Source organism: Myotis lucifugus, unplaced genomic scaffold, assembly GCF_000147115.1.
Source record: "Myotis lucifugus unplaced genomic scaffold, Myoluc2.0 scaffold_106, whole genome shotgun sequence".
Lineage (NCBI taxonomy): Eukaryota > Metazoa > Chordata > Mammalia > Chiroptera > Vespertilionidae > Myotis > Myotis lucifugus.
The window spans coordinates 2,650,079-2,662,666 of NW_005871154.1; the positions used below are offsets into that span (position 1 = coordinate 2,650,079).

Consider the following 12,588-nt stretch of genomic DNA (forward strand, 5'->3'; position numbering starts at 1 on the left):
ACACAAATATATACAATACAGTATTATTAACTGTATTGGGGAGGGACTACTTCCTTTATAAAGTTCAAAATTCCAAATAAAGTCTATGAAAAATATGTGCCCCAAATTCTGCCACCACCTTCTGATACTCAGCAACAAATGATTTTCAAGTTTCTTCTCTGCCGTTTCATCTAAACACTTTCAAATCTGGATACGAGGTTCTGGTTAAACCCAAAAGGCACTGACACCTGACAGCACTTTGAGCTCATCAGACTTTGTGCACCTTGACCCAAAGGCTGTCACAGCAATCCCCAAAATGTATTTATTAGAACACTAAATAGCTCATAAGGAGAACACAAGGCTGTGGTGATAAAAGATGTTTATTGAAATGCAGATATTAAATCATTAACATGCCTCCAGTACAGGACTTCTTAGAGCTTTTCATGTGCAAACAAGCATGTGAATCCCTGATAAAGGGGGGCTACTGAGGGGCATCTCCCTCCTCCTTGGTGACGGTGCCCTCTTTATTTTTGGTAGAAAATGTGGAGGGATGAGTGGTTAAGGCATACACTTTAGGAAACATTCTACTCATCTTACTGGGAATATATGCTTAGGGTGTATAATAAATACACCAATAATCTTAATATCATGAGTCCTTTTTTTATTTCAACTTCCATGATAGTGTAATACAATGCTTCCTTCTATTACCACTGAAAAGATGGACACGTTGAATGATTTTACCATCTTGAGGTACGCTGCCTGGAGAACATGGTACAATTCTTTAGTGAAGTTACATCTATTTGAGCACTAGACATTGATGCTATTTTGGCTTTGTGCCACTGCCTCTCCTTGCTGAGGAAAGTTTAACCTTTGCACAAGAACGACATGAAGAAATGAAGCTGTATTTATTGATTTTTTTTTAAAAAAAATCAGTTCTGATCTAGGTGTTCAGTGAACACCTCTTTACTCCAAGCAAAAGCAAAACCAAACAAAACCCCCAAATACCAGACATAGAGATGGAGACCGCTCTTCTTCCTCAGGCTAGATTCTTGCTAGATTCCAAAGCAAATTGTTCTCAGAAGATTCCTGGTGGCCCTGTGCCTCTTTGCTATGCATAGTATTTTTTTTTAATCCTCATCCAAGGATATTTTTCCATTGATTTTTTAGAAAGAGTGGAAAAGAGAGGGAAAGACAGAGAGAAATATCGATGTGAGAGAAACACATTGATTGGTTGCCTCCTGCATGAGCCCTGACGAGGGCCCAGGCCAGGGAGGAGCCTGCAACAAAGATATGTGCCCTTGACTGGAATTGAACCTGGGACCCTTTGGTCCGCTGGCCGACTCTCTATCCACTGAGCCAAACCGGCAAGGATGCTATGCATAGTATTTCTTATGAGATTTAAAGAAAGCACTATGGTTGAACATTTCTTGAGTGCCTTAGCAGGATTATCCTTCTGAAAAGTTCAAGAGACACACAAGCCAAGCCACCTGGGGGAGGTTTAAGCATCAGTATTGTATTTGGATGTCCTCACAAATAGTCAGAAGGCGACTGAAGTTACCCGGGGAGCGAGAACAGCAAACATCTGCCTTGTGACCCATTTGTAATCCATTTAAAAAGAAGTGTTCAGGCTGAGAGGCAAAGAATGAAAACAGAAAATAAGTCAAACTCTTTCCTTTACCTACTGTGATTTTCCTATTGATAAAATGTTCATAAAGGCACTTATTGGAGTGATGATTCTGATCCATTTTGCCTTCTCCCACTTGCCATTGTTGCTACTGTACTTGATTATATGTGCCTGCAGCTTAGAGTATTCCAGTAAAACAGGCCCTTTTAAAGCAAGGGGGGAAAAAAGTCATGTTGTTTTTTCTTATAGCACCTTCCAAATATTTTTACTATAAAATAAGTAAAGTACAAGAGAAAAGTGTCCAAATGACACTCCCCGAAAGCACCCTGAAAAGTATGCGAAATAATTCTGATTAGGCCGTGTGACTGTGCCAGGCTCCAAACAAGTCCTCATTCTGCCGTGACATCTGCCGAGCAATGCATCCATTGTTCTCTGGAATTTAATTCATTTTCAATTACTCCATCCAAATGATAAAACATGAGATGTGCTACACTCCAGGGGGAAAATGCAATGATTGTAGTGTGACCACAACTGTTCGCTGGGAAGCAACACAGCCTGCTCGAATGAGGCCCCGATTCTTGTCTTCCGAAAAACAGCTAGTTCAAGAAATGTGAGTGAAATCCTGTTAAATCCTGGAAGTACTGGCATCAACCATCTAGCCGACTCTGGGGTGGGCCATATGCAAAGTCTTCCCCAAACATAGAGCAACAATCTTTGGAAGAGAAACTATTTCGAAGCTAAAAACACCTTGGGTACTGACTGACTGTAAGATATAATTTAATGTGTACTAACATCGTCAACAAATTATTTTACTGATCAAGGACTACTGTGCAGATGTTCCAAATCCAAAATATGGGAACTGCCTGTCTCAGACGTGCTGTGAAAGGTACCACACGTTGTACGCTGCTGGGAACACTGCCATCTGGAAACATTAGTGATTAGGAGTTTAAAGAACAAACAAAACAAAAATAAGATGACTCTCAGGAGAAAATACACACTATACACACATTAGAAATTATATCTCCTGTATGCCACCTATTTAATATAAACCTTTGCAACAAGTTCAGATGAAACAAAAATCAAAGTTCTCAAAAAGTGAAAGATTAACTTAATCGCTAAAGAGTCCCCATTGCCCCAAACATCAGTATGCTTTTTATGTCTATGCAAAAGTAGGCTTTCCAACTGCTCAAACGATATGACATGATACACAAACCAATTTTCAAATCATGATGCCAGTCATCTTGCAATTTTAAAAAATGGTGTAAAAGATATTATGACACATTACACACACACACACACACACACACACACCCCAATGACAACATGTGGCCTCTCCTAAAATAAGGACATGAAGACCTGTAAGTGCCGCAGGAAGGATGAACGTGTCACCCCTCCCTGCAATCCAGGTAGTTTCCTTTAATCCAATAGCAAATCTGGGCGTACTTGAGAGGCGTGATCCGCACAGCGACGTTGAAATCCTGTGGAGACCCATTCATGTCTACCCACTGGTGCCCTGAAAAGATGCCAATGATTTTTCGCTCCCACTTCTGCTGCTGTCTCTTCCACATCCTCACGTAGACCCCTGACCCACTGGCCCCGGGCTGGGCGTCACACTGCTGGTAGAGCAGGTCGTAGGTCTCATCTTTGACGTCGCAGAAGCGGTACACCAAGTTGCCCAGTCGGTCATTGTCATAACCAGAGAAGTGGATTCGGCCCCCCGGCAGCTGCTTGGCGGGAGGGCTCACCCCGATCTTCATGAACTTTCTCTTGTGGAGTTTTTTGAGTTCCAGGAGAGCATAGTCATAATCCATGCCAATGTCGTTGGCATTGCCCTTGATCCAACCTTTGGGCACATGGGTGCGTTTCACTCGGATCCACTGAAATTTCATCTTCTCGGGCACGGCTGCGCTGGAGTTCTTGGCCCCTCGACCATCTTTAACCTTGGGCTTCAGGAAGCCCACGCGGAGTTTCTGGGTTCCTTTCACGTAGGTTTTGCCATCGTGGATGCAGTGGGCAGCCGTGAGGACGTGCTTCTCCGACACCAGGGTGCCTGTGCAGCCTGTGGATAGCTTCACCGATGTCGAGAAGGGGTAGTTGAGCAGGAAGTCCTTCCCAAAAATGCTGAACCTGCTGTCGTAGCCGTAAATCTGCCGCTTCCTCCGGGACTTGCCTGAAGACTCGCTGCCACCACTGCTGAGGACATAAATGCCCACCTGGGTCTCTGTGCGGCTGCCGTTGGCATAGAGCGTTTCGTAAGACAGGTACTGCTTGACCTCTTCGTAAGTAGGCAGTGGGGTTCCCTTATGACACTGGGGTCCACATGAGGAGGACACTTCCAATTTGGCTTCGGCCCCGAAGTCTGGCTTGGCTAAGTGGAGAGTGGACTGGGGCAGGATGACGGGGAGGCGGTACGCAGGCCAGGTGGGTTTCCAGTGGGCTCCGGAGGGGCTCACCTGCCCGACAGCACAGAGGAGGAGGAGGAGCACGAGGAGGAGGAGGAGCCCTGGAATCCCCGCCATGCTGAGCACCACTCTCTGTGGGAACAAAGACAAGCGGGTCAGGAGGGCAAGGGGCCAAGTGCCTGTCATTGTTTCATATATATGTGTGTAGACTTCAGAGAGAAAGGGAGAGGGAGCGACAGAGAGAGAATCATTGATTAGCTGCCTTCTGCACGCTGCCCCACTGGGGATCGAGCCCACAACCGGGGCGTGTGCCCTAACCGGGAATCAAACCGAGATCTCCTGGTTCATTGGTCGACATTCAACCACTGAGCCATGCCAGCTGGACTGTCATTGTTTCTAAGTCTGCAAAACCCTCCACAGGAATCAGGGTGTGGAGAGGAATCCCGAGATGATGGTTTCACTACAATGCAAGGGCTTGGCCTTGGAACACTCCCATAGCCTGGTGTCCAAAACCAAGTCGGGTGCTCATTCCCTTCTATGTTGAAGATGCCCCTGAGGACGGCCCACTGCAGGGCAGTGTGCGTAGGGTCATCAATCCCCAGATGAACTGATGGACCAGCCTCAATTTCCGGGTAATTTTGAGCCTTCTTTGTGCTGCAGACTAAACCTTCGTGCCTTTCTTTCCTCTCATTCTCATTAGAGCATGAACTTGGAGCATCTACAGAGCAACTTGCTCACACAGAGAGTAAATTTAAATTCCTCAGCTTGCTGAGTGACACGGCAGAAGGAGGGATAGCTCCACAGTGTTACTCGTATTGGGACCCCCATCGCCTCTAAATACTGGGTGCATTTCGAAGGATAAAAGACTTTTGCGTTTTTTTTGTGTGTTTCTTTGTTTTTTTGCTTTGAATTTAGAACAACCTTAACTATTATAAATTTAGTGCCAGAGTGGTCAGGCCTCTAACATATAAAATATTTCTTCTTCCTATAGGTTTTGTCTTATACCAGCAGGACCTTAATCAAAGGTCGATGGCATCATGACTGTCACTATTGGTTACTTTTTCAGGCCTTTGTATCTATGGTCCCAACTAGTCTAAATGCCTTGAATTTGGGCCTATGCTAGCACTCGACACTGATTTATTTATTTACTGTGTGCATGAAAGACTGAGCGAATGATTGGCGTGGCTCAAAAAAAATCCTGTTTTTGAATGATACCTGCTGATGACAGAGATGTATGAGGGTGATGTGGTAGCTCAGAGAAAGACCATGAAGTCAGCTATGGGAGTAAGAAGAACAGGGGAGGGGTTCCAGAGGAGGTGAGGCTGGAGATGGGTGCTGAAGCCGAACAGAAGTTACATCACAGAAGACAGAGTGAAGGGGCCTCTTAGAGGAAGCAACAGTCTGTGAGGACAAGGAGCCCTGCGACAGGGCACGTCGTTTCAGGAATCATGCTTAGCTCCGCCAAGGGTGGAACAGAGAAGTGACAGAGGCAACAGGCAAGAGCTGGATTGTGAAGGGCTGAGTCTAGGAGATGAAGGAGTTTGGATTTCATCCTGAAAGGTATGTTTAAAGCCGGAGATCAATCACCCCACAAGAAAAACAACAAGAAAAAGAAGATGGGAAGTAGAACTTTCCCAGATGTCGAAGCATCAGTCGGTTTTGAATGGCTCTGAACCTTCTATTCAAGGGAAGCTGACTAACAGGTGAGGTAATTCATTCATGCTCAGACATCCCAAAACTAGAACAAGGAGGGGTTAGGTCTCAAGAGGCTAGTGGAATGTAGCAGGAGTCAGAAGGAAACTGTTCCATTATTCTCACCCTCTCCCTCTTAGGAGGTACAGACCCATTTGCAATTTTGGGGTGCCATTGAGCTAGCTGATCTAGTCCAGCTGAGCATGCCAGTCCATACCCCCATTATCCACACATGGTATTTCTAAAAATGTGGGTGCCCCACCCACCTCTGGGATCCTTGTGCTTGTATTTCTCTCATCTGCTACACTGGATGGTTGGGCATCATCCAGTGTACCAGAAGGTTGCCAGTTTGATTCCTGGTCAGGGCATGTGGCCCCGGGTTGTGGGCTCCATCCCTGGTGGGGGTGTGCTTGTCTGATCCTACTTCTGTCAGGGAGGACAGGGATGGGAAAGGAAGGCAGGAGGTCCTGGAAAGCCAGTTCCTTAGGGATTCCTGATTCCTTGAAACTGCTTCTCTCCATTTTTTCAAATAGGAAGGATCCATGGGCCCTTTTGTGGGCAGGAACTACATCTGATTATTTCTCTAAATCCTTTAAACCATGGGGTGCATGTGCACAAAAGACTGAAAGTTCTTTAACCAAAGAACTACATGCATATATGCATAGCCCATGGACACAGACAATAGTGAGGTGAAGGCCTGGGGTGGGGTGGAGGTTGGGCAGAGGGGGGAGTAGGGGGGATATGGGGGACATCTGTATTACTGACAATAAAAAATAACCTAAAAAAAAGATGAAAGTTCCAAGTAGACAAGGGAGGGGATGCTAAGGCTAGTACAGGCCAACTTTATGGGTGGGGTAGGTGTGGTGAGGATGACCATGTAGGAGACTTCAGGGATGGCTCTGTACCTGATTGCTCCCATCTCCTGGGCGAGGACCCAGCTCTTGGGCATACCTAGGGCTTGGACAGCCTTTTCTCTATGTAAGTTGCTGTCTAGGTGACTAAGTACCCCCACACCGGAATCCCTGCCAAGTGTGATATGTACTAGGAGGAATCATGTACCTCCCACGAGGCTGTATCTTGGGCCCTGAGACACCACCCCCTCCTTCCTTCAACTAATGTGGAGAACGTTAATGCCGGCTAACATTGAGCAGCAGATGTGGTAGGCCAAGTGTTACTTCAGCTAGTCTTAAGAAAGAAAACACAGACTCCAGACAGAGGTGCAAGCTGCCAAGTATTCCTGTTTTCAAAATATAATTTTTAGAGGAGAGAGAGAAAGGAGGAGATGAGATCTTACTATGCTATGTATTATCCTAAGTTGTCAATAATATTTTCAGTGTGCATGATGAACCTAACAGTTGAAATACGCTCTTATTATTATCTAGATCATGCATCTTCAAACCCCAAACCTGAAATTTGCATGTTAACTGGATGCTGAGAATAGAGAGTTTGAATTATCTACTGCAGCAGAATCGCTCCAGTGGTGTTTGTCTTTAGCTTCATCCATTTGTCCAAACACTGAAATAGTCCTTTGGCAAGGGTATCAGGGAAGAGAACAGTAGGAAAGCGTCTGGAACTAGGATCCATCTAGGAACTTTGCATTAATGAATTAACCCCCTCTCAGGCAAAATTAACTCTAATTTCATTTTTCCAAGTGCTTTGCCTATAGTAAACCCCTGTTTAAAAAATACTTTTGCCCTGGCTGGTGTGGCTCAGTTGATTGGGCGTCATCCAGTGCACAGAAGGTTGCTGCTTTGATTCCTGGTCAGGGCACGTGTCCCTGGGTTATGGGCCCCATTCTCAGTGCAGGTGTGTGCAGGAGGCAGCCTATCAATTTATTGCTCTCACATCAATGTTTCTCTCTCGCTCGCTCTCTCTCCCTTCCTCTCTCTCTAAAAACCAATACAAATTTTAAAGGAAAAAGACTTTCAAAGACCTTGAAGCATGAGCATACCTCTCTTTGTTGTTGATTTTTCAAAGTCTGTCTTTCAAAAAAGAAACAATGTTTTTACAAGTCAGTTCATGAGAGTTAGTGGATATGGAGAAATTAGAACAAGACTTTTCCTGAGTGTGAGCGCTGGGCAGTTAGCTAGGCCCTCTCATTAGCCACAGCTTCACTCCAGCCTCTTGACATAGGATCAAATTTATTTTTCAGCAAACATGATGGATGACTAAGCCAAGAACGTCTAGGATAACTTACAAATCACTTACAAATCAGTGCTGCTAGAGAGGGCTAAAGAGTGAACCAAAGAATATTACTATTCTAGACAGAGTATTATCTAATGAGTATTAGATAATATTACCAATTCAGAGTCCTTACAAGTTAAATTCTGGGCATTCAGCCAGTTAAGGAGTCTGCCATCTATGAGAACTGCAAAACCACAGGGCAAGGTGAAGTTCTAATCCCTTAGAAATAAACTTTTTCAATACCTCAAAAACCAGGGATTCTATTAGTTTGAAACATTGTTTACAAGTTCCCTATATTATTACTTAAATCTATTAATTAACTTGTGGGGTACAACCTTGTTCTGACATTTCCTACCTTTTCAAAACATATATATTTCAGAGAGGAAGGGAGAAGGAGAGATAGAAACATCAATGATGAGAGAGAATCATTGATTGTCTGTCTTGCAGTCCCCACACTGGGGACCAAGCCCACAACCCGGGCATGTGCCCTGACCGGGAATCAAACCATGACCTCCTGGTTCATGCTCAACCACTGAGCCATGCCGGTTAGACTGACATTTTCTATCTTGATTAAAGTTTCTATGTAACTCTAAAAGCTATAAAACTGCATTTAAAAAAATTTAATTCAGATTTAGAAATTAATGCAGCTCAAATTATTCTGCATTGAATCATTAAAAAACAAACAAACAAAACATAACAAAAAATACCTGATCAGAAATTGGGAAATAAAGTTATGTGCCCTCAGGTCCCCAGATGGGTTTAAAACTGACATCATATTGAAGTTCTAACTTCAGAAATTGTCCACTCCTTTACCTAATGTGTGTTTAGGGTGGCTTAAAATTGTTATGAATACCAGGTGATCTCTTTCTCTCTCTCTCTTTTAAAGAATAGTTATTGATTTTTAGAGAGGAAGGGAAAAGAGAGAAACATTGAACAGCTGTCTCCTGCACACACGCGCCCTCCCCCCACTGGGGATTGAGCCCACAACCTGGGCATGTGCCCTGACCAGGAATCCAACCAGCAACCTCTCTGTGCACAGGATGATGCCCAGCCACACTGGCCAGGGCACCAGGTGATCTCTTTAGTCTTCTCAGCGCTGGTCTTTTCAGGTCTAGGAGTCTCTAATTTTATAATTTTCTAGGGTCACAAAAGTCCAGGGCAGGCGCTATGCTGTTCACAGATAGCATCTGTGCAGCCAGCCACAGCTCAGGCAGGGGCTTTCCTTTAGGAAACTCTGGAGGGTGGGGCATTGGGGAAAAGAAAAAGGAAACTTTACCATGTTAATCCCTTGCTTATCTGGGTGACAAGATTTCCCTGATCAGTCATCAAAGAAAGCAAAGACCTCCAGCAGAGGGCGGCTTTCAAGAATGGAAGGAAGGATGTCTGGGTGTGAATGCTCTCAGGAGAGTGGGAACTGACCTGCTGCTTGCTCCCCGAGGCCCTCACACCTTCCCCAGGCCCCTTCCCCATTAATCACACACCAGGGAGAACCGTGATGCTTTAAAATCAGGTAGGTGGCTTTGCATTAATTTCTCGACTCACCTGATTATAGAATAATTCCCCAGGAGACAAATAATCATTGTTTCCATTTTTATCAGCTCTAGGTAAGCCTGTGCCATGCCCAGTTATTTAAATAGAAACACTCTAGAATGTAAACAGATGTAATAAAAACATTCATAAGCTCACCCCTGGAAAGGTAACTAAATGGGTTACATAACTTTAAGTTCTCTCTTTACGTATGAATCACCTTACCCTTACAGAACTGTCTGGAAAATGCACACCTTGAACAAGGAATGAAGATGTCCACGTCGTACCTGATTGTATCTAAATCTGGATGAAGAAAATTCAGGTCTACAACATTTCGTTTTTAAGAATAAGCCTTTGTTCAGGATAAGAATCCCTCATACGCATATTTATCTTTTAAAGTTCTCGGCTAAGTATGTTCGTGCATCGCTTCACCCAAATGGCAAAGCAGAATGGAAAATTGAGGTAGGCAAATATTTTCTCACCACGCTTGGTCATAGAGAAACTGTTTTCCTTTCCCAACTCTGTATACTGACTCACAAGCGGATTACACAGTCCCCGCTCCATCACTCACTGTGAGCCACTGTCCCGCTGCCCACTGTTGAAACAGACGCATACCTCATGAGGACGCGGCCACTTCAGGAGCTCACCACTAACCTTACGGTGAGGGAACAACTCGCATTATCAGATGTGCAAACAACACTCATCCCCTTGGAGACGGGCCCAAGACTGCTCTCTTCTAGTTCTGCACCTTAGACTTCAAAACTGCAGCAACACAGGCCTCCTCCAGAGGGCACGTGTTTGGGAGAAAGCTACAACTCCTATAGCAAGTAAGTGCTGGGAGGGAAAATCTACTCCGAGGACAACGTGTAAACTATTGCACAACGGATGAACTCCTGTGACTACTACACACAGTCATGACAGAAAGAAACAGTGGGAAAGTTGGTGAAGATAGAGGTTTTGGACACCAGTTGGAAGCATGAACAAAGGGTTTTCCATGGAATCTGTGGCCAGGGACACTGAACAGTGAAACCAGACTAATTCCTAAAGCAAATACCTAAAAATGAACAAAGCTCTGTAGCCAGGCTTGCTCTCATTTTCCAAAGTCCCCGAATCTGTTAAAGGAAAACAGACCTGATCGCATAATGGCTTAAGAATTACAGTCCCGTACAGGAAAGAAATGCAGGGCATTTACAAGTGCAGCCACCCTAAACATAATCTTGTGGGCAATAGAAGCTTAACTTCTCTATCAGATTTTAGGCAAAATGAACTACCCCAGTGACCGGGGACAAACCTGGCAGCAGTAACAAGAACAGAGTGTATAAAACTGTCAATGGTGAATCCATGAGAAACAAATCCACCCTCCCCACCCCAAGTCAGTGGGAGTTACGCATGAATAATGCCTGGTGAATTGAATCCTAAGGGATCTATGAGAAGAAACATGGAGGAGAACCTGAGACTCTGAAACAAGGCAGAGCGGGCCCAGCAATGTTCCCAGACCCACTAATGGCCTCCTTGGCATTTATGCTGTATGCTGCGGACGGAAAAATGCGCCCACCATTCACCATCTACCTGAATAAGTTGTCGGTGTTACAGAATGAGATCCATATTAGTTACCTTGGAAGAATGCTTCCTTTGCAGTTCAGGCACAGGAAGGGATGAAAACGTACCTCTTGACTTTATATGAGACAAGCACAAGAGAAACAATGTATTGAAATGCAGATGGTGTGCATATGATCACCAACACTTCTACAAGTAGAGAGAAGGGCTTTCTGTGGCATTTCCCAAGTGCCTCCTCCCCACTCCCCCTCCTATGCACTCCTGCCTAAGAGAGACGTCTTGCGAGACAGCGGTAAGTCTATTTTGAATGCCCTTAGGCACAAATAGGACCCTGGAGCAAGTGCAATAAATATCCTGATATTAAGTTGGCATTCGGCTTTTGGCCACAGCTGCCTTCAGACTATGAATTTAACTCCTTCTCACACCTCCACTGGTAAAAACGATTCTCACTTTGGCCTGTCTGATCCTAAAAAGTGCTTGGGGGGACCCCCTCAAGTTCAATTTCAGGAGCTGGGAGAAGTCAGCCCCATGCCAACACTAACCGGGAGCTTTCCACCCCCTACGGGCTGTTTCAGAAATCTCCTGGGTGTCGCCCAAAGGGCAATAAAACAAACAGGATTTTTATCAGCTCTTTTCTGGTGAAAGCAAACCAAATTTGTACTCTGACGGGGAGTGGCGGTTTTCCTGCACCTACACAGTTCTCCCTCCTCTTTTAAGACACTTTTTAAACTTTTTTCTCAAACTTTTATTCCTAAGTTACCTCGTGATGGAGGACCACAGGCGGAAGAAGTCTTTGCTTTCAACAACTAATTCACAGACACTAGTTTCTTAGGGAAGCACAGGTCCTTCACTAAGGCTCCGGAGGAACGGTCCTAGTCCCCAGTCCTTGTCCACTGCCCTCTCCTTGCTCGCTAAGGTGCGTTCACAACCACGTGCCCAGGGTTAAACTTTAATGTTCAGATCTTGGTGGAACATACACACGCAAAACTCAAGGCGAACAAGTAGTGGCGGTTGTGGTGTGTGTAGGAGGTGGGGTGTTGCCACCCGGGGGAGAGCTTGCCCAGAGCCGGCTCTCTCCACTCCCACTCCCACCAGGCATCCCAGACAGCAGTGTCTTCCGAACCTTCTTTCCCCGCCCGCTTCCCGGGTGACAGTGCGTGAATCCAAGTGCCCAGCAGCGCCCGAGCCTCCGCGGACTTCTTCCTGCCGCGGGCCCCAGCCCTCCAGCCCCCCCTTCCCTTCCTTGCATTGGATCCAATGGGTGTCGAGGACTAAGTCAACAACCGTCACAAAGCTTTCTTGATGAAAGAGCACAGCCAAGTCCTCTGTCGCAACCAAGCCAGGATATATCATCAGATAAAAAAAAACCATTTAATATATGCCGAGGACAGTGTAGGGAAGTAGACCCGCAGGGAGAACCCAGAGGGGGGGTGGGAGAGGATGAGGTACTGCCCCCCCAAAGTTCTTTTTTATCGAGTTACATTCCGTGATATAAAAATCTGCACATATACACAAACACACAAGCTGCAATCATCTAACTTTATTATATTTAGGCGCAATAGCTATGAATGAACAACGACTGCGAGGAGCCCCGGTGCTAGATCTCCGGCGCTGGACCCGGGG

The 12,588-nt window shown here is 45.3% G+C and overlaps 1 protein-coding gene across 1 annotated transcript; it reads right to left on the reverse strand.

Moving 5' to 3' along the window:
* Positions 1 to 341: 341 nt before the first annotated feature.
* PRSS23 (serine protease 23) lies at positions 342 to 11,642 on the reverse strand. Its single transcript, XM_006092881.3, has 2 exons — positions 11,023 to 11,642; positions 342 to 4,137 (listed from the first exon to the last, which is right to left on the reverse strand). Exon 2 carries the CDS (start codon positions 4,120 to 4,122, stop codon positions 2,989 to 2,991), a length of 1,134 nt encoding a protein of 377 aa, XP_006092943.1. The 5' UTR covers positions 4,123 to 4,137; positions 11,023 to 11,642; the 3' UTR covers positions 342 to 2,988.
* Positions 11,643 to 12,588: the final 946 nt, after the last annotated feature.

What these genes read in the sequence shown, in the direction of transcription:
- PRSS23 (XM_006092881.3), bottom strand. Translation starts at nt 4,122, where the DNA reads ATGGCGGGGATTCCAGGGCTCCTCCTCCTCCTCGTGCTCCTCCTCCTC.